Genomic DNA, 27898 nt, shown 5'->3' on the forward strand with positions numbered 1-27898 from the left:
GAAATATTCATAAACATTGTGAATTCCGTTCCATCTTGCACGACGCTCCACTCCAACCGTTGGCCTTGCGGAAGACACAGAGTCGTTACCGCGTGGCGAGACATCACAGACTCTTGACTAGGAGCAGGTTGATGAGCGATTGTACATAATACACATTACGTACACGCACATGTGATGCATTACGAGTTTTCGCTTAACGACACGAACTTTTGTGATTTCTAGTCCTATAATAGTATATATTATTGTTTTTTACATCGTATAAACATACGAATTTGTTAGTATTAAGGGTATTATTCATTTTAGAGTTTAGGGAATAAAATTTTTTTTGTTTTCATTCGGGCTACGGCAAACAACAGATAGTTATGGTGGATTTTCTTTTGTATATTTGGTTTTTTAAGAAAATATATGGAATTGGCGAACCTGAGTCATGTCAAGCTTTGCGATTTGACTTTTAAATTTTCAAAGGAGAAAATTTTTCCTAAGAGGCGCGAACGTATCAATCCATAGGATTGTATGTTTATTTTATTAAGTCTCTCTGAACGCTTCATGTTGACCAGGGCATTCACTTGTTTTTCTCTCAGCTGTCTCAAGCCTCTTAGGCATGTTTACAATGCATTGTGTTGTGCCATGCAAACCTCCTGAGCATTCAGGAAATAGGTAACACTTCTGGGTTTGGTGTCAGCGGTTTGCATGGTAGCAATTATGATAATAAACACGATTCGGCGATTCGGCATCGAGGAAGAGCTCGATGGCCAGGGAATATAGAGGTGAGACAAGCTGGGAAGTGACTGGACTTTGGGAATTGAGTTGGGAGAGAGAGGAGGTCAGCAAGACAGGAGGTCGATAGTGGAAGCTCGCTTTGGTCAACACTTAGAGAGAAGCTCACAGAGGACTTCGCTATTTTCGATTCAGCTCAGAGACTTCAGTTAGACAGGTAATTATCCTACACCCAGCCATGATACAGGTTCAACGGTTCACAAAATCCAACGAGTTGCCATTGTCTTTTCAGTAGTATAATTCCTTTGTGTTATTTGTACCTTTCGCATGCCAAGCAATAACTCGTCATGTCAATGACGAGTGGTCTCATCAAGAGGATGAATGATGAGTAGTTTACATCACCCCATCAGTAAACTGGTTCAGATCCCTTCATTCTATAGAATGACACGATATTTTGCTATTGGTTTAGATCTGTTAAAGATCTGTTGAAGAGGTAGTGTATGTTTTCAATATTATCCTTCATCTTTCATTGTTATAACAAAAACTCTCCCCCCTGGGAAATTTTGGTGTGGGGATTTTTGAGGCCAAGATTATTGGTGGGGGGAAATCCCTCCCTTCCCCCTTAGGACTTCGAACCCTGCCCAACGTTTATTTGAGCTTTTGAAGTGTGTTGGGATTAATACCATTCTATTCTGATGCATTTTCTACGAGTCTCCTTAATTTCTTCATTCTACAAAATATCTCGTCGACTGACAACCCTGATCCATTCATCTACAAATGTGAGTGGCTATTTCGAGGAAGGAGACACTTGTTACCGCGAGAGGTTGACGTTTTTTGTTTCTTCCGTCTTGCGTGTGAAATTTGCAGTGTTTCGTTCTTATTATTGTTTTGTCAGTGCGGTGAAGAGGTGAAATAGAAATAATATGGAATCGGGAGTTGTTGACGACGTTCTGGAGAGGGGTTCTTCGTCATATAGTTATGAAAAGAAAGTGGAAATAATCCGAAATGGGAGGCCTGCTCCTGAATTGGAGGAGTTGTCTCAGGCAGGAGTTACGAAAGATGGTAAGCAGTATGTTAGGCATTTTCAGAAAAAAAATTTACTTAGGTGTGTATTTCTTCCTCAACCCTTAATTAAGATATTACTTATTTAAACATTTGTCTGTCCTTTCGTTCCCGTTCAATGTGCATCGCGCTGCATGAAGAAACTAATCAAGGTTGAATTGTTGGGCTGCACGTTTTTTGAGAATATATTTGCGAAGCAAGTATATAAAATATCATACAAATGTTTTATCGTGTTACATCTGAATCTCTCCGGTAGCGTTTTAAGGTTATATCTATATATAAAAAAATTCTGAATTAGATCCCATTTCAATTCAACTAACTTCAATCAGCTTTAGTGTGCATAAAGGAAGCTTAAATTCTGCTTCCTTTAACATACCAAAAAATGCGGCAGAAATCGTTTTTTTCTTTTTGTGTGCATATGAATGCATTTGATACAGCCACTAGTAAATTATCCACTAAGGATTTCCCTTACGTATTTCTCTTGCGTACCCTAGTCTAAATGTCACCGCACGCCACTGGTAGATAGTGTAAAACATTTTTGATCACTCCTAATTTAGATATGTTTTCTACTGTTAAACTTGTATGTAATGCTGTAATTAGACAACATAAAACGATAAATATGTATATTTAAATATTCCCTTACCTGTAATGTTTCTGTGAGTTCATTCAAGGTCAGAAGTCCATCTGGATAGAATGCAGCTGCACCTGGTTTCACTCTCTCACAGAAATGCAAATTCTATCGACAGCACACTTATTTCACAACATGAACTTGTGGTTCACTTGGTTTGCGCCTTGAAAGTTGAACTTTCGACAGAGATTCAAGTCATATCGGACGAAGAAGTCCCTTTCTACTGATAGCCAGGCTTCCTACACGCCGCTGTTGACGCCACGCTGTTCGTTCAAATTCTCTGTAACGACTGTCTTGTTTTCCACGCGCGCCGCTAGATGTCTCCGTAGTCAATGCCGTGCCAAATCGTAAGAAAATTATCTGTCAAATCGCTGCTTTGACAGCCGAGAATTATATTACATGTTGAATGTTTTATCACCAAATAATATTCTACTTTCCCCTCGTGGTGTAGTTTTGAGACATGTTTTTCAATTACAGCGCTATAAACAGCAATATAATTATCATTACACGCATCATATGTATTATATACAACGGCCATCCATTATCTTTTTACATTAGTGCTGTAAACTACTACCTGAAACTCTTGTCGGTTTATGGATATGCGAGTTTGCACTTCAATTAAATATTAACTAGTAGACCTACATAAAAACGAGTTACATCAAAATTTAGCTTATTCAATTCTGCGTTAATCTATGCGAACCAAATATTTTTTTTCAGGTATGACTTCTACTTCTATTTTTTATCGTCGTGAGAACAAGAAAGGGCCGTTTTTTTAGTTTTCTATAAATAAACAACGGGTGGTCCGATCATGATGAAATTTTAGTACACAATTCTTAATTTTCAGATTTTTAAAATTTGTCAAAAAACTGTTATCAATTTTGCGAAACAACTTTTTCTTAGTATTGGGTAGTCCTACAAATACACAAATACAATATTGGTCTTGTTTTGAAGCTCTTTGCATCTGTTTTTAAAATCCGTTATCATCGTCAATTCACATTGCGAAACCTATTTTATACAGAATTTTATTCAACGGAGTAATGATGTACCTGGCAACACTTCATGCGCTGGCTGCAGTTTCTACGGTTCAACCTATAGAAATGTAGACTTCTCTTTGGTTCAACGGACATCGTTGTGTGCGGTGTTGCCACATTTCACGTGGTATAAAAAGAACTAGATTTACTAGATACTTAAATAAGTCGACACCGGAAATCGAATCAGGAACTTGTTGATCACCAGGCAATAAGGCTAACTGGTTAACAAAGCGAGAGTGGATTACATTTCTGTACAATAACCAGACAGGTCTCAAGGTAATGAAGCAAATACGCTTATATTGAAAACATGGAGTTTCAACCTCCTACACATATACACGTTTATTTCTTGAATGTCGTTTAAACAATGAACCGATGTAGACTTAACTATGAAGAAATGCTTGAACGAGGTATCTTCATCTTGTTGAGAGTTCTACGTCATCTGCTGAAACGGTCTCTCAATCATTCGCAGTTCAACAGCTCTCGTAGTCGTTTATCAATAGTCGTAGGATATAGACGGTAGATCATCTGCTCCCTTGCCAATGATGCTGCCAATGTCGATGTGTGCCACTTGTTCCTTCAGGACAAGGAACAGGATCTCCTGCAGAGGGACCACCAGCGTCTCCTTGACCAGGTCGAGGACAGTGTCGACCAGGTCACTCAAGGGATCGCTCAGTAAGCTCAGGCCCTCAAGATTCAAGCCCACAGAGCTGAGAATAACAGAAGAAAATGTGCAGCTTAGACTGAGGAAAGAAATGTATTTATGAATACTTATCCTCCACCATATCTTATTGATTTATTTGGCTGTTTTACGTTGCTTTTCTGCCACTTTTGGCTAATCGCGAAGATGATGATGAGTGATGGCACGATGCACTTGATAAAGGACACACTGTCAAAGAACGCCCAGGACGGGATTCGAACCCGGGAACTATAATGTCGTGCTAACCACTACGCTACGAAGGTCGGCATTCACCGTATCTGTAGCTTTGACATTGTCAAATCCCTAACCCCTGAGTCTACTTTCCCTGTGTTCGGTTCTCCCTTTCACGACGGTACAAACACTGCATTGATTGATTGAGTGGGTGTTTTAAGTCCACTTTATGCACAGTAAAGCTAATTGAGACTGGACCTACACTTTAGAGTGGATTCTTGATTGATTGAGTTGGTGTTTTAAGTCCACTTTATGCACAGTAAGGCTAATTGGGACTGGACCTTCAGTTTAGAGTGGATTCTTGATTGATTGAGTTGGTGTTTTAAGTCCACTTTATACACAGTAAGGCTAATTGGGACTGGACCTTCAGTTCAGAGTGGATTCTTGATTAATTGAGTTGGTGTTTTAACTCAACTTTATGCACAGTAAGGCTAATTGGGACTGGACCTACACTTTAGAGTGGAATACGAACTTCTATGTGTCTCCACCGGGAGTATAACCCGGGACTCTTTGATTACAAGGCCATGACGCTACCATTGCTCCATCGGGGAAGCCTGGTACAAACACGTTACACTAGATAAATATGAACAAATCGTGTTTTTAACAGCACTGCACATTTTGGCAACGCAGGGTCAGGGTGGTATAGAGATATTCCAGCTTAATATACTGCCATTCTTGTGGTGGTTCATATATATACCGTAGAACTATCCTAGCACTTGTCATATTAAGTGACAATTTCTGTCACAAATCGCGACGATGTTGGTGATTGATAAAACACTTAAAATGCTGACCAAGGCAGAATGTATTGTCAAATAAACACACCATAAACATAACGTTTCAACGTTACAGCAAGACCTTCTTCACACTCTGAACCAACTTGAAGGAGTCTGAAGAAGACATTGGTATAATGTTGAAACGTCAAGTCTATGGTGTGTTTATTGACAATACATTCTGCTTTGAGTGTTCATTAATCATGGAAACAAAGCTTAATAGTATTATGGGTGATTGATGATTGGATAAAATTTGCCTAAGGAACACTCACAATCGAACACCCATGCTCAGGAAGAGATTTGAACACGAAACATGCAGTGTAGTGCCGTGACTGCGAGTGGACCACTCAAAAGCACTCGGTCATAAGGGGTTGTTGATTGCAACCATTTAACAGTTGACTTCCTGGGACTATTGTTTGAGCCACTTTGGCACCATTCTTTTGCAGTGTAGAGACACATAGGCTGTGTCCGAAAGGTACAAGGAACACACTTCCAGTCCAAGCTTCAAGACCACTCTAGAAGTATGCTCGCATCAAGCACGGTCTTGCATCTTTCGGACACGGCGATAGTTAGATCGTCAGAAAATAAATAAGGGCGTGGACGAATAGCATCGATTAACGCTTTGAGAAGAATGACGTGGACAATCAAATCGCTGATTCACAAATATTAAAATAAGCAAGGAAATGTGTATAATCTAGCAGAGACAATCCCAACTTACCCAATCTCGTTGACCGTCAGGTTGTTGAGTGTCGTGTTCATTCCAATGAGTTTGATGTGGGCGTCGACGTGAAGGTCCACATTGGACGCCGTCAATTCCAGTCCAACCGTCACGTTCGTCAACCCCAGGAGAGTCGTGGTCACTGCATAATGAACCTGGAGAGGAATAGAAAGGAAATCTGGTATTTCTTCACACTGAAGGCGAAATTGCATGTAAATATTCATTTACAAAATACAGGGTGTCGCAAAACTCTTTCAACAACGCTTGGGTGCTGGTAGATATCATAAAAACAAGTAACTTTTCCCCATAAAGTTTACCTCGAAAGCACTTAGTTTCTGCGCTATAAGCGCTTAAAATCTATCCTGTACGTATGCAACCCAACACAGCAAACGCTTGCTCTGAAATAACTACCAGGGGCGCGTGGTAGGGTTGCCACTAGCTTTCCTCGTTAGGAGAGACGACTTGAAAACCACAACTTGGGAGTCTTGCCTGAGCAAAATAAAAATAAAAACGTTAATGATACTTGCGATGTTGTAAGAAGCATTGACAGTATTTATAAACTGACCAAGACAAATAATGGGCAGACTGAAATTCAAGATTAGTCATTCTAAAATATCTCCATAATTGATTGATTGATTTGGTTTATTTTAATTCGTTTTTCTGCCACCTTTGGCTAATCGCGAAGATGAGGATGATATGATGAAAAAACAAATGACACCAATATGTAGGCCAGGATTTAAACCCGAGACACCTGGCGCCGTAGCGAGCTGTGATAACCACATCACCACGGAGTGTTTCGTGTATCATGCAATATCAACAATTGCAAGGGACACGTGAGATATGGGAAATCCACGAACGAACAAATGTAAACATGATGTGTTTGCTGCCTCGTTTCGAACACGTAGAGCCGCCCCCTGTGCCGGAGTGGTTAGCACATCGCGCTACGACGCCAAGGGTCCCGGGTTCGAATCCTGGCCTGGGCATGGATGTTTGTGAGTGTCCATTCATCAAATTCATCATATCATCACTCATCCCCATCTTTGAAAATTAACCAAAAATGGCACAAGAAGCGAAGTAAAATAAAGCAAATCAATCAATCATTAAATTAAAAGAGCATTGCAATTATTTCCTTATGAGACGAACACGATTAGCAATAACACAGATAGGAATAATTTTCTAATAAATAAATTTAATAACATTAGAGTCTGCGTGTTCGAGACAAGGCAGCAAACACATCATGTTTACATTTGTTCGTTCGTGGATTTCGTGTCCCTTGCAATTGTTGATATTGCATGATACACGAAACACTCCGTGGTGATGTGGTTATCACAGCTCGCTACGGCGCCAGGTGTCTCGGGTTTAAATCCTGGCCTACATATTGGTGTCATTTGTTTTTTCATCATATCATCCTCATCTTCGCGATTAGCCAAAGGTGGCAGAAAAACGAATTAAAATAAACCAAATCAATCAATCAATTATGGAGATATTTTAGAATGACTAATCTTGAATTTCAGTCTGCCCATTATTTGTCTTGGTCAGTTTATAAATACTGTCAATGCTTCTTACAACATCGCAAGTATCATTAATGTTTTTATTTTTATTTTGCTCAGGCAAGACTCCCAAGTTGTTGTTTTCAAGTCGTCTCTCTTAACGAGGAACGCTAGTGGCAACCCTGCCACGCGCTCCTGGTAGTTATGTCAGAGCAAGCGTTTGCTGTGTTGGGTTGCATACGTACAGGATAGATTTTAAGCGCTTATAGCGCAGAAACTAAGTGCTTTCGAGGTAAACTTTATGGGGAAAAGTTACTTGTTTTTATGATATCTACCAGCACCCAAGCGTTGTTGAAAGAGTTTTGCGACACCCTGTATAAATGTTCATGGAAATTCTGTACACAAACAGACGGTGGAAAAGGATTAGGGACAATCCATGATAAAGTGATCCTACACCCAAAAAGTAAAATAAGTTCAAATACTATTTAAACAGTATTAAACTTAAACTTAAGTATAACATCATTAAGTCTTGTTTCCATGATATGAAAAACTCAATATGCTGACCAAGGGAGTAATTTATTTTATTATAAAACATAAACTAAACGTAACGTTTCAACCTTCTAGAAAGGTGTTCTTCAGACTCTGCACCAAGTACAAATGTCTTAAACTTAAACTTTAGCTTACTGCGGGACACTAAATAGTTACTAATTTAATATTTACATGTCCTTGAATGGCTTTAAGAATAAAGATTAACGAAGTGGAAACTGTGGTAAAGGTTGCCTTTTTACATTAAGACTTCAGTGTATAAGCAATGCTCAATACATTTGTAATTTTCACAAATAAATTTGGTTATTATTAAAATTTATGAGTTGAGGAGGTTCTTTTCCCCTTTGATATTGTTCAGTTAAAGTATTAGGTGAGTAATATGGTATTAAATGGAGTTAATTAATGAGGTATTCACATAGGTCACACCCGGAAATTTAAGTGGTCACACCCGGAACTTTTTTAAGAAAATTAATAACAGTAAAAATAAGAATGTTTTCTCTGGAATAAAAGACATGAGATGAAAGGTTAAAATCTACATTTCCACTCCCAAAATATGATGGATATAAAAGTTGTAATAATTCACAGAGTTTTCAAGTTGCGTGGTGGTAGATGAAGCTGTTACCGTCGTGTGAGTCACACCCGGAATTCCCGTTATTCTTGAATTGCCCCAAAAGATAACAATGTCATCATTCTGAATACTATAATGATGATATGGATGAGCTCAATGTCTTTGTTCACAAAATATTTGGATTTGAAGCGCGTGATTGTCACACCCGGAACTCATGGATTGGCCCATTTCTCATTTTACGCGACATGTAATTATCTGGAAGAGTTCACGACATCCTTATCGTCAGGACTTTAACCCTTTGAGAGTTAATGACACACGATCAACTTGGGAAACCTACTCTTTTATATTCAGGAATAAGGTTTTGGGGGAAAAAATAGCACACTAATTCACAAGAACGTGCGTTTTCACGAGCTATTATCACTCCTCTGTTCAGGAATTTAGGCTTTTGAAAGTCAATTTCACACTCATATTCATTAAATTATGTTTTCGACAGCTGATTGCACTCTCTAATTGAGAAAGTAAATTGTAGAGAGCTAATACTAGCGATATATTTAGAAACTTTCACCTTTCAGAACTAGTAACACTATCACATTGGGAAACAAACTTTGGAGAGCTAAATCATTAGAGACCGGATTTTAAAGGGACAAATTTTACTCTAAAAAGGACAAAAAGAAAAGGAAAATTTTTGCCAAAAAAAAGGAACTGAAAAATTGACTAGAATTTATTCTTGCACTGTACTAAACATATTATTTTAAATGAAGGCACAATATATACCATTCATATATAAAAAGGGATACATTAAATTTCATATAATAAGAAATTTAAGGGAAAGTACAGCGAATAATCTTACCCTCCGTTTCGATGAAATCTCCCTTGCAACAGCTTACAGTATTCCATAGCTTGCTACCACTCGTACCTGGCTTCGCCATTTCACTGACACTCAATACTGTCGTCACTGTTACACATACAGTTAAAACTATTCTAAAAAACTTCACAATAAAAGTCTCAATCTAGCAGATAAGTATAGGTACTTTCAACCCAACAGGCGTGCCGCTTACAATTCAGATAGCTTACAGAGTCGATTGAGGTGCTATTGCAAAGCAAAACACATCAAGTTTTGACTCACGTAGTCCATTAATATCGAACTCGCCCACCAGTAGCGCTGTCAGCATTGTTATCTGAAAATGACTACTCTTACTGGTGCGGAACGTGCTCGCTGTGTGTTTTGGCCCGTTTTTCTTCCAGGAGGCAACCACAAATGGTATCGTGTATCTGGATATGCTACAAAATTTTCTAATTAACTTAACAAAGAAGGAATGTTAACCCCTCCCCTTCTCCTTTCTGTGAACCAATATTACAAATTTTCTCCGTACCTTTTTGGTGTAATTTTATAAATATTTAGAAAAACATTAAATTACATAAATTATTTTAAATGAAGTAAATACTTCATTTAAAGTATTAATATATTTGAAGGATAAGGAGAAAATTAATATGTTCAATGTCTGGGCAATTAATTTATCCCCACACTTATATTTATCCATTATTTCAGTCACGTGACTAAAAAGAGCTCCTGCAGTTATATCGGCGCTCATGTCATGAAATTCAAGAAATCTTTCAATGACTTTTTTCTGTGAGGCCGAATAAAGAACGTAACACTGTTGACACCTGAGATTTTTTGCAAATGTCTGATGTTTCATCGACCATGATAGCCACAAAGTCTGTGTTTTAAATTTCATTGTACATTTCATATCTCAGGACATCCGAAACTGAATTTATTAAATTATTTAGAATGCCTGCCGAAGTACCGCGAAAAACTGTAGAATTTAATAAATGTTCTTTTAATGAGGGATCAAACTCGGCACTTGAAATAAGGAAGTCCATGTAATTTCCCTTATTTAGAGATGCTGCATTTTCCTAATGGCCTCGGAATGAAAGCCAAATCGTTGGGAACAAATACAACGCCTTGAGAAGGTAACCATGCTGGTGGGTGGCAGGGTGCGCATGCGCGGTCATCCTATGTTTTGGCAGTGGTAAGACGTTGTATTTCCTATCCAACGTCCTGGCAGTGCGGGACCGATCTGCCTGCCTGACAACCACTGCGCGCTGCGCCGCGTTCGAAAACTACCGGGCGCTCGAAACTGACAATTGAAGAAAAACGCTCAAAATCTTAATTTATAAGAGTACAGATACTTTCTTCTTTATTTCATTATCCTTTGGCCGTTGACACACGACTTACACACCCAGAGAAATCGCCACTGATTTACTATCAGCAAGATGGAGCACTACCACGTAGAAGTCCGAGATTCGCTTGATACCCGATTCCCAGGTTGGTGGATTGGTCGTGCAGGTCCAATTGCATGGCCAACTCGCTCCCCAGATTTGCCTCCGCTAGACTTTTTCTTGTGGGGTTTCATTAAAGATCGGGTTTTTGTACCACCTTTACCTGCTGATCTCGCTGAGCTGAGACTTCGAATTAACGCCGCCGCTGCTGCAGAACTGACGCCTGACTTACTTGTGAAAGTCTGGAATGAAATCGACTTCAGGTGGTATGTATGCCGCATTACAAATGGTAGCCACATCGACCCAACATGAATGTTGTATGACAAACTTGATGTGGTTTGCTTTGCAATGGCACCTCAAGTGACTCTGTAAGTTATCTGCATGAATTTCTATATGCTTTCAAAGTTGTAAAGTCGCAGCAACGTAGAAGGCGCTTGTTTGTCTTTCCTCTAAGATGCACCAAATAGAAAATTGTTGAATGTTTTGTTTAGGTAAAATAAAGTCGCACAAAATATTTGATATCTTGTCAATAAAGAGACCAAGGAAGATATTTTAGTATCTAGGATAAACTCTAGGCTGATACAGTACTCACTTTCAAATCCGCTATCCCCAGGTTAGCGTGAAGGTCGAATCCACCTGCAGTTGTCGTCATGTTGGATGGCCCCGTCCTCTGGATGGTGGACAGACCAGAGATCTTCCCGTTGAACAAGTGAAGGTAGCCACCGACTGGAAAACCAAGTACCTGTAGCAATGAAGAGATATTAATTTAATTTAATTATTGTTTTAAGTACACTTTATGCACAGATAGGCTAATCAGGACCGGAACTACAGTTTAAAGTGCGATCCGAACCATTGTGCAGTGTTCCTCCACCGGGTATGGAACCCGTGACCCCTTGATTACAAGGCGTAGACGTTACACTACGCCATCGGAGAGGCACGAATAGATATTCAACAATGATCAGTAAAAACAAATGATCTAATAATAAAAAATGATACATCTATTTTAGTAGAGTGGTTACGCACATCCAGGGACGGCGCGACAGGGGGGCTGAAGCCCCCCCTATAGCCCCCCCCCCAGATTTTTGTAGTATGGTAGCGGCATTTCAGCCGAAAACTTCCACCAGTCTCAGCACACCCTTGATTATGCTTAAGGAACTTCATCATTACCCATAACCAACTAACTAACTCTCTACCCTTTTTAAACCCGCAGGTTTATGGCTGGAGCAACACAGGCCTTCCATCTGTCCCTATCCTGGGCAATATCAATCCAAACTTTTTCATCCTTACCGATTTCCTTCAGGTCCAGCTCAAGGGTATCCCTCCATCTTCGTCTTGGCCTTCCTACAGGTCCCTTACCATCAGGTTTCCCAACAAGAATCCTGTAAACTCTTCTTTCCTCTCCCATTCGTGCCACATGGCCTGCCTATCTACGTCTTCATCATTATATATAAAAAAAATTCCATGCTTGGCCAATCGCAACGATGATGGCTACGCTGATTAGATGTAATTGTTGAAGGGACACTCCCAAAGGAAGACTTAAGTCCACAAAATAACTCACTTTGGTGGCGAAACTTTGAGCTGAACACTGAACGTAATAGGCCGTCAAGATGGCTCATGTGACTTAGGTGTTGCGCAACAATCATCATCGTCGCGATTATTCAAAAAAGGTTCAAGAAAAAAAAACGACGTACCGATCTACCAAGAAGGGAAAACCCCTGTGACGCTGTCGTCGGATATTCAATCTTGAGCAAGCGGAGGGAGGGTGGGCGACAACCAGCTGCTTGCCACGAAATCCTGCCCCCGTGTTGCCATAATGTGTGACGTTCCTTAACACGTGGTCATCACATTTATTCAGTTCCAAGTGTTTGTATCGTCGTGAAGGGGAATTTTTTGAGAATGAAATATATGAGGGTCCAAGCTGAATATTTTCGTCGGTGGTGATTGCGAGAAGTAAACAATTGACTGTCCACGTTATTTCGCTAGTTGGTCAAGGTTTTTCTCTTCTTGGTACAACTGTAACTACGACACTTACCTCCATTTCATAAGAATCGTATCCCGAGGGAAGATAAATTGGATCTGAACCGTTCCTGAGCGTCGAGCGGAGATTGGCCAGGATCTCGTCCAATTGATTGTCAGCTCTCGCAGCTATCCATTCGGGTTCGAGCCTGCATGAAAAAGAGTCGACAGTCAGTAGAAGAAAAAAGAACAACAGGGTATTGTTCTGCGTATTGAGGTTGAGGGGGAAATGGGTTCACCCATAATTGCTCCTATAGTTGGATTTGATAGATTGAAATGCAATTTTAATTTTTGGGTGCGTTAACACTTACGATATTTCCTCCTCTCGCATTGTGAAGGTCCATCCCATTACCATTACCATATAATCAACACGTGCCTCACAGGATTAAAATCTCCTTGCTCATGTTAAAAACTAAGGCTGTAAAGGATTGTACTGGCAGTGGGTTCAGTCGCCAGAGCCTCGTTGGCCTGCAAGATTGAAGTTACTGGTGTGTACTACGTGGAAGTGAGGTTGACATTTGGTGCCCTCTGCTAAGGTCACCCCTTATATACTTGTATATATAAACATTACATACAGTCACTACACAGTATACAAGAATTTGTTTTATAGTATTTACCTAGACTAAGTCTACCTCGTATACCGGGTGAATCACCTAAAACTTGCACCTAAAACTTGCACTTGGAACAATGCATATTCACAGTAACAAAATAAAACTAGAGTAAATTAGAATGTCAATCGTGTTTCTTTGAGGATTCTAGAAAAGTAGTTTTCGAGCTGTCGTAGTTTGAAAATTGTACAGACCGGCAGTTGTCTGCTCTATTCAACTGCTTAGTTACGAGGCTACGATGTTCGTATGTTTGTTTCCTATTGACAGTAACAAAATAAAACTGGAGTAAATTAGAGTGTCAATGGTGTTTCGTTCAGGATTCTAGTACAAGTACACCGGCAGTTGTCTGCGACATGTGTCAGCACTAACGTAAGAAAAAAAGTGAAAAAATAAATTCGTTGGATTCTGAAGAAGAAAGAGAATCGGCCTTCAAAGGTTGTGTTCAAAATGAAGCCCACAAGCTTGAATACAAGCTTCCAGTCTGCCATGTAAAGATTGCTGCACACGTTCTAGAGTCGTTTTCACGTTCAGAAGACACAACGGCGCTTATGGAGAAACCGCACAGTGTTGCCAATACAGCGCTAGCTCATGTCGCCGGGAAATGATGACCTTCCTTCACAATGAAGGTGTTACATATTTTGTATATATAATGATAATTATATGTAATTATTAATATTAATATTATACTGTGAACGTTACAGTTACCCTTTTTACTATGATCCATTGCGATCACTACACGCGGGTGTAATGCATGAATATGACACTTCAGAAATCACTTAAAAAAGTAAAAATCACAGAGCTCACACAACTGAAAACACTTTTTCGGGAGAGGGAAAAAGTCTAAACAGACCAAAGTAGATCTCTCACTGAAGTAAGGGGAACTTGGCATATGGGTTAGATTAAGTTGCAACCCAAACAAACAAATGAGTTATGGCCCATGTGAACTGATAAGACGTGAATGACTCAAGCAAGGCATGTCATATTTCTATCTTGAAGCCCCATATTTTGTCACGTGTTGGAAAGCCTTTCAAGGGTTAATATGGTGTCTATGAATTTATGTGTACGTTGGAAACTGAAAGGTGATCTTCATTTCAGTATTAATGTCGACAGTAATGTAAACGAAAACAACGTGTATTTGCGACAGCACTAATGTTGATCACAACAGCAGCATTGGAAATAATTGTCAATTATTAAAGTTAAGTAATTTCAATTCTATTATAACAAACAGCATGAAGTTCATATTTTTACTGAATGGAAATAAAATAACTCGAAAACTTGGTGGTGATTAGCCGGAATGCTGCGGTGAGTCGGCTCAAGATGGCCAGACAACGTCTCCTTACTTCGCGCGCGGTTCGGGTTAAAAAGAAACTCCAAATGCATGGAAGTAATATTTCTGGGAACCTTTGAGTGGTTATAAAAAATAATTTCATTATTTTCTCCACAACTTTGTCGCTGGAAGTTTTTACTTGGAATTACAGAACAAAAAATGGCCAGCGACGACATTTTCTACTGCACGAATATAAAAAATCTCCACATACTTTATTTGAATATTTTTTAATGCAAATATGCTTTAAAGTATTGATAAATTCTGAGTACCACCGTCACCTATGACAATTAAAAAACAGTGTCAATTTTTTTCATAATGAAAGCTTCAATTTTACGGCATGTTTCAACGTTAGGAATGAAAACAATGTAAAAATTGTGTTTTCACAGAAAATTTGCGTTTTTAATTTATCTAAAATTATGTAAGCAAGTTAACAGTTTCTTGTGCTCACCATCGTATTCTCTACAAAATTTCCTGCAAAACTGCAGGTACCGATTTTACTTAAGCTAAATTTGTAAATCCAGAAATTTGACAACAGCGCGCTCGTATTTCCCATAAGAAAAGCATTGCCCATAAGAGCCCATTGTGTCTTCTGAACGTGAAAACGACTCTAGCATTTCATCAGAAATTTCAACGCAGGCAGCAGTAATACGTCGTTTCATATCATCTGGTGTAGTCGGTATGTTCTTGTAAACAGTCTCTTTTAGCTTACCCCAGAGAAAAAAATCTGAAGAACTCAAATCTGGTGAACAGGCCCCCTTCGTCAAATCCAACGATTTTTTTCTGTTACGTTTTCTAGGTGCTACACTTCCAGTTTCACGTAATTGGTTGAAGAGGTTCACAAATAATTGTCGCGATGCAGGGACGTAGCTAGGTTGATCAGTTTGGGGGGGCCCAAACTTAAGATATTTTCTATCAAACTATTATAAATTGACAAACTATTTATACACCATATAGGCCTATACTGTATACATACCTTATATATATTAATATAATTAAGCCTTGTTTCCATGTTTAAAACACGAAGTTGCTGACCAAGGCAGATTTATTAAGAAATATAAACACTTAACAAGTAACGTTTCAACCCTTACACATAATTAAAATCAGATATTTGTAGGATTTCGGGAAAGGACTGCAGCCCCCGAGCCCCTTCCCTGGGTATGTGCCTTGTTGTATTAGTTCCAAAATTTCTGTGCTGTTCCAACATCATGAGGACAATTTGGGAAATACTTGAAAGCGATATGGAAGCAAATTCTGCTCTCGAAACTATGGGACTCGATGTGATGACCACGCGCAACCGAATGAAAGAACTCTTCGCAGGCCTTGTCCCTAAATATTAATTTTACTGAGTGTAAGTTTTTCTGGGCCTCCTCGATGACGCAGTGGTAGCATCGCTGCCTTTTAATCAAGGAGTCCCGATTTCGATACCCGGTGGAGGCACATAGTGGTTCGAATCCCCGATTATCCTTACTATGCATAAAGTGGACTTAAAACACGAACTCGATAATTGTAAGGTTTTAGAAGACCTAAACATGGCTTTTTATGCATAGTACAATTTTGCTTCTTTTCACCCTACTTTTACAGTTTTTCTTCCTAAGAATTCCACTGATTGATTGATTGATTGATTGATTTAGTTTATTTTACTTCGCGTTTTGTGCCTCTTGGCTAATTTGCGAAGATGTGGATGAGTGATGAAATGATGAAATTGATGATTGGACATTCACAAACAACCATACCCGACAGGGATTCGAACCCGAGATCCTTGGCGTCGCAGCGCGATGTGCTAACCACTCGGCCACAGGGTCGGGCGAATTCCACTGAGTATAACATGCTACGAAACCAGAGGTCCAAGGTTCGGACCTTGGACAAGTATGGTTGTATCATGTCTGTCCCATCGCCATTCCTTCGGCTCATCATTCATCCTCATCGTCGCATTTAACCCAAGAGGTAGAAAAGCGGCGTACTATAGAAATATATAAATGATTGATTTGGTTTATTTTCCTTCGCTTTTCTGACACTTTTTGGCTAATCGTGAAGATGAAGATGATAATGAGTGATGTGAAATTGATGAGAGGACCATCGTAAAGAACAAACACGCCCAGTCTAGGATTTGAACCCAGGACCCCTGGCATCGTAGTGCACCTTGTTATTACAGGGACGGCGACAGGGGTGGGCACGGGTGGGCAAGCGCCCACCCAAAAATTCCTGTGCCCACCCGATTGCCCACCCAATCAAAGTCAATAAGTACCTACATATACTTGGAGATAGCTATATGAATGATTCGTTAAATAAGTGTATTCTGGTGTTCATAAAATGTATATTTTACTTGTGAATATTATCTATGCTAGAAATGTTAACATATTATCAACCCATAAAAACCCAATTTTGTCATTAGAAAGTGAAAGTAATTACTAGAGCTATTGAAACAAAAACTGTGATCAAATGAATACTTCCATGATTAAAAGCAGTTAGTAGGCTTAGGAGGCTCAAAATTATTATGCTGGGTATGATCAAGATTAGATCAGAATTTAGGGTGAACTTGCGGGCTGCAGCTCTGGGTGTCCACATACGTATATAAATCCCGGTCTGGGTATGGTTAAAATTATCTCCAAATAAACAAATAAAAACATCATCTTAGCGTTACTTCCTCCGGTAACACAAAACATTATTTCGACTTTTTAATTATTATTATTATTATTATTATTATTAGAATAATTTAATCAAGAAGACTTAATTGGGTAGGCCATGTGACACGAATGGTAGAGGAAAGAAGAGTTTTTAGGATTCTTGTTGGGAAACCTGATGGTAAGAGACCATTAGGAAGGCCAAGACGAAGATGGAGCGATAACGTTGAGATGGACCTAAAAGAAATCGGCAAGGATGGGAAAGATTGGATTGATCTTGCCCCGAATAGGGACAGATGGAAGGCTTATGTTGCTGCAGCCACAAACCTTCGGGTTTAAGTATGCTAGAGAGTATAATATAGTTTTAATTAGCTCTGCATTGCAATTCCAGAAGTGTTACTTTATTTCATTACAATTTTTATGTATCTGTTGTCTTACAATATCAATATGGTATGCGAAATATCAACTTTATATTTATTCTACTAATAAGAAGGAATCACAATAATCACTACAATACTGAAGAGAATAAATTTTAATAAACCAGTTGTGTATGGAAAAAGCTACAGAATTATTCAATTACTAATGAGTGGCTTATCCTATTTAGAAATCCTCGTCCCACACATAAATTTTGCCACATTAAACAGAATCTGTAGATGCAGTTAAAGTAAAAGTGCCTCCTCGATGGCGCAGTGGTATCGTCGTCGCCTTGCAATCAAGGGGTCCCGGGTTCGATACCCGGTGGAGGTACATAGTGGTTCGGATCCCACTTTAAACTGTAGGTCCAGTCCCGATTAGCCTTACTGTGCATAAAGTGGACTTAAAACACCAAATCAACAACAACAACAGCAGTTGAAGTAAAGAAAGAAAGTTATGTCACGAAGTATCCAGAAGACGATTTTGTTAGTTTTCGTTTTAAACCCACTTTTATGCTCAGATAGGCTAATCGGGACTAAGCCTACAGTTTGATGTGTAGTCCGAACCCGTGTGCATTGTGATTCCACCAGAGGAGGGGGGAGTCGAGCACAGGACCTCTTCATTATAATGCGACAGCGTTATGCCATTGGGGGAAAAATATACAGAAAGAACTCGCACCAAACGTGGCATTTTATCACCACGGAAGATGCGTCCATTTTAAGAGGGTGATTGCCTGAGACAAATATTTGAGACTTTCGGAAAACAACGTCATTGTTCACGGAATTAGCTGCCTTGATCCACTAATGAAACGCTGTGCAATTGAAACTACCACCTCAACTTTCTAAGAGCTATGGACTAATGAAACTCCATTTTTCGAAGAGTAAGTTGTGGTTGATTTGTTTTATTTAAAGCCATTTTTCTGTTAATTTTGATAATGGCGACGATAAGGTTCAATGGTAATTAGATGAAAGTAACGAAGGGGCGAAAACAAACACATACTGACACTCAAAATACAAATCATCATAAATTATTACTTTGATAGTGGTTCCAAGTGCCAGGGACTCGTTTCCCTGAAAGAATAAAGTTTCCAGGGTATGCTGCACAGGTTAGAGGTTAAAATTCTAGTGTGTTCGAAATGGTTACACCATACAACCCAAGTCATCTATGAAAAATAGATGAATTATTTCTGGCACGGTGATCAACTTCGATGAATTCCTTGTGTCCTAAATAATTTTGTTACCTCAAAAAATATGGTCATGTGACCATACGTGTATTGCTTCTCCCGCATTAGTAACATGACAGTTCAGAAAACGAATAGCAGTAGTGCAGGTTAGCCGGTTCAACGTCAGAAAGTGGGGCTCGGTGGGGCTCGCTGTGTTGGCAACCTATTATTCGAAAAAATCACCAAGGTTCTTGGTCTAATCTAACCTAAAAAGCAAAGGAGCTGGCAATTTTGCTTGAGAGTTCAGAAACCGGAAGTGGAGCTCGGTGGGGCTCGCAGTGTTGCCAATTTTTTACTCGAAAAAATCACCAAGGTTTTTGTTGGTCTAACCTAACCTAAAGCAAGGAGCTGGCAATCTTGCTTGAGAGTTCTGCAACCGAAAATGGGACTCGCAGTGTTGCCAACATCTTACTCGAAAAAAAATCACCAAGGTTTTTGGTCTAACCTAACCTAAGGCAAGGAGTTGGCAATTTTGCTTGAGGCTTGTTTTACAGTGCATAAAGCAATTTTTGGTAACCTACTGGTACTTTTACCATGGCCTTTTACAAAAGAGAGAGGAGAGAGGAGAGAGAGAGAGAGAGAGAGAGAGAGAGAGAGAGAGAGAGAATTAAACAACCGACAGCCTACCTACAGCCTTTTTCTTCTTGGTCTAACCTTGCCTAAAGCAAGGAGCTGGCAACTTTGCTTGAGGCTTGAGTTACAGTGCATAAAGCAATTTTTGGTAACCTACTGGTACTTTTACCATGGCCTTTTACAAAAAAGAGAGAAGAGAGAGAGAGAAAGAGAGAGAATTAAACAACCGACAGCCTACCTACAACCTTTTTCTTCTTGGTCTAACCTAGCCTAAAACTACTATTTTTTTTTAGGCTTAGCCAATTTATATACTGGCGTAATATACACGCACTAAACAAGGAGAGCCGGCAACAAATATATACTGTCGTAAAAGAGAGAGAGATTTATGGCTGGCAACAGTGACGAACGAATGCGCCATATCGTAATTTTCCAACTCCGTATATCGCGACCTTTGTAAACCTACCTCTCTCGGGGGAACGACGTGCCACACACACACACACACACACACACACCCGCACACGCGCGCGCGCATATGTATTGTAACACAAACAAACAAACGAAATAATAATTGTTGTTTTTTTAGGAGGCCTGGCCCCTATAACCTCGCCAGGGTGCGTGGTGCCCAACCAAAAATGTAAAAGTTTTCTAATGGCTGCGGTTATAGATTACCGCACCTCTGTAGAGTTTCACGTGTTTTTTTTTTCCCCCAAACTTCCATGAAACCCTACAGAGGACCTCCGTAATGCATGCAACGTGTACTAACGACTCTAGTGTTATTTGATGTTGTATTTTTGGATATAGAGTTTTATTGTGAGATATAGATAAAAATAATTATGTTTATTATAATATTTTCTTGATGAAGATGGAGAATATGTGTGTGTTACAAATAAAGTTGCATGCTTTTTTTTCTAGTGTGTGTGTATGTGTTTTTTGATGTTTCGACAGCATCTGAAACGATAAAAAAGAAAGAATTTTATTGTTAATTTTCACGTGTAAAAACAACAAAATTTTTGTGCAAAAATTTCTGATTGTCTCGTGCTATAGTGCAAAAACTGATGAGAAAAAAGATATTGTAACTGATAACTAATGAAATTGACATTTGTAACTGATCTGAACTAGTGAAATTCGTATTGTGCCATTGTAACTGATTGTGCTAGTGCAGAAAATTTCTTATTGTGCAAGAAAATAGATGTTAAAAACTTGTTAAAACTGCTCTGTGATCCTCTCGTTCTTCACGTCGTAGGCGAAGGACTTCTCTGCAATCAGGATGACACTGCATAGGGTATCCTCGGGCAAGGCATCGTGGAACTCGCAGACGACCTTGATGTTGGTTCGATCGTTGACCACAATCTTCTTCCTCTTAGATGTGTTGATGACGAACATCGGCCTGCGGATTTTGAACTCGCTGGGTGTGTAGTACATGTCCACGCTTCCCTCGGTCACGCGTTTGTAAGCTGTGTAAGCTTCGTAAAGTTTGAGGTAATCGTTTTTGGTCACGTCGAGGTTGTAATTCTCGCGCGGGAACACTTCGTTGCGTCCATTCTTCAGATAAACGTTCTTGATCTTGCAGTCGTCGAACTTGCTGGAATCTTTTTCCTGATTCTTGTCCCTCCCGGTCTGAAAAAGCACTACGACGAAATCTGGCATGTCGAACTGTATGTTGTTAAACTGAGTCGTCATGTCGAATTCCATGTGACTTCCCGACGCCATCTTCTGCACGCACTGGTAACCGTGAAAGTGAATCGGCACCTGCGGATTTTTCAAGATCTCCGCTTTGTACTTGAGGGCGTAGTTCGTTTCGTATTCCACCACCGGCATTCTCAATTCCATGCTCCGGATGACGCACTTGGCTGCTTCGGGTAAAGTGTTGGCTATCGGCGTGGTGCCGTCCGGACCTAAAGTAGCGTATCGCATCAGTGCGTCGTTGTCGTTGGCCGCTCTTCGAAACGTAACGCGCAGTCCTCCCTTCCACATGATCTCCTTGTAGTCCGAGAAGAAACCAGGCAGCAGACGCATGGGAAAAAGCACCGTGTGACTTTTCGTCGATATTTTCGTCCCTGCTTCGAATCCTCCTGCTTGATAGTACGCTGCGTCTGTTTTGGATAATTTCAAAGTTCCCACCGCCGTCGACGTGATGCCTGGATAATCGATTCTGTCGATGACGGTGTTGTGTTTCCTCACCTCCACCTGCGAGAACAGGTGAGGCACGAAGTTGTCCACGAGTATCAAGTTTGCTGCTGCGGGAAACGCGTCTCCGCTTTCCTTCTTCACCACGTCGAATTGAAGGTAGAGGTCTGCTCTGTGAGGATGAACGAACCCGTCGCCTACGTCCACGTCGTATTCGATCTCCCTGTTCGCTTCGTTCAGATTGGCGAACGTGCGACGGTTGGGAGGGAAAGATTGCAATTCGTAACTTTCGATTTGCTCCATTTTACATGTATGGTTATTTATTATACGTTGATCTCCACGATGGCCGTCGTAGTGGCACCTGCGAAATCCACCACCTCTCCTTTCTCGTTCGTCACCACCAACTCTATGTCGTCTATGCGGTTGCGACATACTGGAAAATAGATCGGCGAAGAGGGCGTGTAGATGATCGGTTCCATGAACTCGGAACTTGGTTTGAAAGTGGCTATGATTCCCGTCTGCTTGTGACTTCCTAACAATCCGTCCGAAGATTTCGTGATCATACCTTCGGCCACGTTACAGTGTACGTTCAGAGTCTCTATGGCCAAGAATTTAGGAATGTTGGTTGCTACGTGCTTGATGCCAGCTTCGAGTTTGGTGTCGTTCTCGAAACCTAAAAGTTCTCCCATGGTGCCCAGGTCCACGGTCTCCGTCGCCGACACAATTTCCACTCTGTGCGTGACCGAATTTTGAGAAAGGTATGTGCCTTTGGGTAATTGAGCTTGCAAAGTAGAAAGATTGTATTGGCCTGGCGTGACGACGATATGTTCGCTTCCGACGCTAATTTTGTTGTTGTGCTGCGTGACGTTAGGTATGAGGTACATGCTGTAGAATGCACGCAGAGCTACGGATTTAGGATAGACGATGTCGTCGTGCAGCGTGAGTTTCAAGATCGAAGATTCGCTCGTAAGATGGAACACGCCCATCGTGTTTAAGATTCCACAATGCTTTCTGAAAATGTTCCACCGACGGGTTATTTATTTTAGACATGTATGCGAGAACGGAAAGGCATAGGTGGCCGCAGTTAACATCGGTGAAACCCTGGATGCGTTTGTCATTGTAGTAGAGGTTGGCAACACTGAGATACTTCACCAACCTGGCAGGTGGTGTGCCACCGAACGAATCGAAAACAAATGCATTGTTATCGTCAATTTTGAGGTAGCATATCCAATGTGTACCAGGATTTTTGTAACTGTCCAGGTTGACCACGCCATACTCCTTTTTCTTCACAGCAGAGGGTAGAGAATCGGACATGAAAACACCTCTGAAGTTTTTTATTCCCAACGGTCCGATCAGAGATTCAATATCGAAGTTGGACAGGGCTTCTTCTTTTTTTTATATTTCTTCAAAGCATCGAGGTTGCTTTTTTGTTTTTTGGTTATACCTTTCCCCTTCTTCTCCATAGCCAGGTTGTGACGTTTCTGTTCTTCCAACTCTGCCTTGCTCTTCTTCGAGTCGATGACGGTTTTCGCGATGGCGGCACTTCCGCCGGCCAAACTTCCAACGGCCCCCAATGCTGCCAGGATGGCCGGGATGCTGAATATGAAACCTCCGATCTTTTGCTGTTTCCGCGAACGCTGCAAGCGTCTCAATTGAGGTGTGCTGAGCAGCAATTTCATTCCGTGTCCTTTCGACAAGCAAGAACGTTTCTTCTCGCGTTGTTTCTTGGTGAGTAACCCATCGAGGGTACCTAGATTTTTTAGATTCGAATATGGTATCTGGTACACGACACCCTTGGGCTTCATGTTGATGCTCTATGTGTTATTTTCACGGTATGTTATTTATATATATATTCTGAGATTTTTTCTTGTGTAGTTTTTTTACGGTATGTTATTTATATACCCCACCCCAATTTTTGTTTCGTGTTCATGGCGATGGTGGTGCCTAGTGCGGCGACCCGTTCACCCAGCGATGCGTCTCTGCTCACGAACCTTTCGAAAGCTACATGTTCCAATTTTCTGTCTGCTTCGTGACGTGCGTCCAGATCCGTCTGCGTGGTGTTGTAAGCGATGTCGTGATCTTTGCATGCGGCGTCCAACGGATTCACACCCTTGTCTCCTCTCTCCAATCTTTTCTCGAGTTTGGTACCCGGTCCGCAGTACTGGTAGCCAGGTAGATGCATCTCGAAAGGTAACTTGTTGATGATGTCGTTCACGAGTCCCTTTCCTTCGGCCACGTTCCAAAATTTCGGAGGCAGCGTGTTGATGATTTTGATCAGGTAACCTATGCCCTTGTCGTCGTTCACGATGAAGTTGGAAAGTTTCGTGCTGATCATGTCCACGATGCCAACCTTCTCGTTGTAGAAATTACGGTTGCCTGCATTCTCTTCGCCGGCTATCACCAACAATCGGTCCACGAGCTTCCTCACGTCGTCCACCCAAACGAATTCAGTAGTAGTAAATACAATACGGACAGCGCCGGAAAGGAAGAGCACTCCTCCAGCAGCTTTGCTACACTTAAAACAGGCTTAGTATGGTTACATGAGCTTTTTGTTCAAGTGTAGCACCTGCTTAACCCAAGAGTTTTGTAAAAATGCTCTTCGGAAAGGAAGAGCTGCCTCAGATTGATTTGTTTATACTTAAAACTTGCTTAACATGGCTACATGAGTTTTTTGTTCAAGTGTAGCACCTGCCTAACCCAAGAGTTTTGTAATTCGGAAAGTATTAACCCCCCTCAAGCAGATTTTTGTCTATAAACTTGTTAAAATTGATATATTTTTGGCCATACCAGAAATTAAGCATATATACACATATATATTTACTTCAGGTTTAAGTTTAATTGGATACCATTCAATTTGCTTATTTAATATTAAAACAATGTAATATGCAGAGCCCACTTTCTAGAATTGCTTCGTGTTTGCATGTTTCTCCTCTGCGTCAGTATGTGGAATTCCCGAGACGGTAGTATTGATTTTTGCTTTGCCCTCAGCGCCAGTACTTACAAAAATTCCCGAGTATTGCATCAGCCAGTATTGTGAGACTGACTGAGGAGAACAGATGTGTTAATATAGTGCTTCTCATACTTACTGGTTTAAATTCATATTGAATAATATAAAATCTGATATTTGTTGTAATCCACTCATATTTAGAGTAAAGCTTATATTTGTCCCAGCCTGTTATACATAACAAGGTTATTGCCATTCAAGATATGCATGTTCGTGCAGGTATTTGCGCTGGGTCAGTGTGATTCTTTTTTTACACTTGTGGGCTATTGGCTTTACAACCTGTCATAAGATAAGCATAGAGATTAGATTTAAAACCCAAGAAATTGTATATAAATACCAAAGCCAAAAATATTAAGTGTATACACACATACACACATACACACACATACAAATTATACAGCTGAACCCAACTGATATTTTTTATTCAGTATAAAGTTTTGAATTGAAACCCAGGAAATTGTATATAATAAACAACAGCAAAAATGCCGAATCAAAAATATTGTGACCAATGCAATAAGAATATATCCAGCTCTAATTGGGCCAGACACCAAAAGATTTGTAACCCAGATAAATACAGAACTCCCACAAAAATTTGCCCCAAATGCAATAGAAAATACAGCATGCAATACTTCACATATACACATAAAGATACTTGCTCTGCACAATCATCAGCACAACCATCAACATCTGGTCTGAAAAGAAAGCACGAAGCACCTCTTAATGCCAGAGCAGCAAAGCAGTCACGCTATGAACCTATCCATAGCAGTTTTAATGCTCAACTTAGGGATCACCGGTTTGTATCAGAGCCAAGATGTGGCATTGAGAATTTCTTGAACAGTATACATTCTGATCTCCAGGCAATTCTTAATGCACAAAATGGCTCTTATAAGCTCTCCCTCAAATTGTTTGTACAATATAAGAAACCAAATGGCACAAAATTTACACAGCCCCACATAACAGAAACTGTACCTGTATATTCAAATGCAAGTTCAGACACAATAATAAGCAGCTTGATAAATCAATTGAACATTAAACACTCTGAATTTGCGGCAAAAGAGTCAGGATGGAGCCTATGCGGCTCTCCACACAAGTTATATGTTCATATTTCTGAATTTAGCCCATTACAAGGTTCCACTTATGTGCCATTACCTGCCAATATCAAAAACAGAAGAGCCGTGGTTAATATAAAAAATGCCGACCAGAAATGCTTTTTGTGGTGTATATTAGCTGCTTTGTATCCAGTTTCAAGGGATCCTCAGAGAATAACTTATTACAAGCAACATGAACATCTTTTTGACGATGCAATGGAGGGTTTGGAATATCCGATGTCAGTTCAGAATATTGATAAATTTGAAAAAAGGGCCAGGCACATTAATGGCAAACAATTATCTATTAATGTATTTATTTGTTCCACTGGCAATTGCTCGATAGCACCTCTCAGAATCAGTACACTTGATGATGAATCTTCTATTCCGATTGATTTGCTCTTAATTGAAGGAGATGATACATACCATTACACTCTGATACATAATCTTCAAGCTTTAGTAAGAACGCAACTAGACAAAACTCATACAATATTCAAGTTGTGTAGAAGATGTTTAACTGTATTTGATGGTCAAAAAATAATAAAAGGGGTTCGGGAAGTGAATGCAGAAATTGCTAAAAACAAGTTAATTGAGCATCTGAAATACTGTGGCAATCATAAACCTGTTCATATGGTGATGCCCAATCCAAGTGAAAATTGCAAATTCAAAAAGTTTGAAGCCTTGTTGGAACACCCAGCATTTATTGTCTATGATTTTGAATCGAACCTCAAACCTCATGCATTCTGCAATCCAGATCCTGAAGAATCCTCGATTACACCATACCAGTTACATGAACCTTCAACCATTTGTTATACAGTTATGCGGGATGGTGAAGCTAGTGAGCCATACTTATACATGGGACCAAATGCCGTCAAAAAATTTGCACAAAGAATAGAAAATGAGTGCCGTGACATAGCAACTAGCATCTTATTAAAATCAAAGCCTATGTTGCCTTTAACAGAGGAACAGATTGAAGATTTCAACAATGCAGAAAAATGTCCGGTATGTGATTGTGAATTTTCAGATGCAAATATCAAGGTACATCACCATTCTCATACAGATGGTAAATTCTTAATGGCCCTGTGTAAAAGCTGTAATATTAAGATTAAGAGACCAAGATTTATCCCCATATTTTGCCATGGAGCATCCAATTATGATTTCCATCATCTGATCAGGTACGAGGGGTTTGACAAGCAGAATTTAAATATTTTAGCTGAAAATGATGAAAAATATATTGCCATTACCAAGATAATTAAAGTTGATGGTGTTCCTATTCAATTAAGATTTCTTGATTCTCACAGATTTTTACCTGCTAGCCTGGCTACACTGGCCAGTCAATTACCTGATGATGACTTGAAAATCACACGTGCCTCGTTTCCAAATCAGGACCTGCAATTAATTAGGCGGAAGGGTGTGTATCCATATGACTATGTCACAGATTTTTCTAAATTTGATGAGTGTTCCCTGCCACCGCAAGAAGAGTTTTACAGCAGAATCAGAGGATCTGGAATTACTGATGAAGATTATCACCATGCCCAGTTGGTGTGGAACGATTTAAAATGCAAGACATTTCGTGATTATCACAAGGCATATTCGAAACTTGATGGGACCCTCTTAGCTGATATAATACAGGCATTCAGAAAATCTTCTATGCAAAATTATAGACTGGACCCAGTATATTTTTACAGTGCCCCGGGCCTAGCATGGGCTGCAACGTTTTTGAACACTAAAATGGAGTTAAATTTAATCCACGATCAAGATATGTATCTGTTTGTGGAGAAAGGTATAAGAGGAGGGATGGTGCAATGTTCTCAGAGATATGCTAGAGCAAATAACAAATATATGCCTGATTATGATCCAACACGGCCATCAAATTTTATAACGTATGTAGATGCCAACAACCTCTATGGTCACGCTATGATGCAAAAACTGCCACATGCAGGGCTTGAATGGGTTGAAAATTTTAATATTGAGGATCTTAAGAATTTTGATGACAGTGACCATGGCCTCATCTTAGAGGTTGATCTGACAATTCCAGAACATTTGCACAATAAATTTTCTGATCTGTCCCCAATTCCCGAGGTTCAGTGCTCACCTGGCTCTAAACAGAAGAAGCTCATGATGACTCTGGAGCCGAAACAAGGTTATGTCGCATATTACAAA

At 40.0% G+C, this 27898-nt stretch overlaps 1 protein-coding gene across 1 annotated transcript in view; it reads right to left on the reverse strand.

The window, feature by feature from the left end:
* Positions 1-3781: 3781 nt before the first annotated feature.
* Positions 3782-27898, reverse strand: part of LOC145994005 (uncharacterized) — a 202546-nt gene continuing 178429 nt past the window's right edge. The window contains exons 7-10 of the mRNA XM_083130070.1: positions 12771-12903; positions 11331-11480; positions 5855-6009; positions 3782-4145 (exon numbers count right to left, since the gene is read on the reverse strand). Of these exons, the coding sequence (XP_082986196.1) occupies positions 3932-4145; positions 5855-6009; positions 11331-11480; positions 12771-12903 (652 nt within the window). The 3' untranslated portion in view covers positions 3782-3931. The remainder of the gene's footprint in view (positions 4146-5854; positions 6010-11330; positions 11481-12770; positions 12904-27898) is intronic.

This window comes from Lepisma saccharinum, chromosome 10, assembly GCF_977018435.1.
Source record: "Lepisma saccharinum chromosome 10, izLepSacc3.1, whole genome shotgun sequence".
Classification (NCBI taxonomy): Eukaryota; Metazoa; Arthropoda; class Insecta; order Zygentoma; family Lepismatidae; genus Lepisma; species Lepisma saccharinum.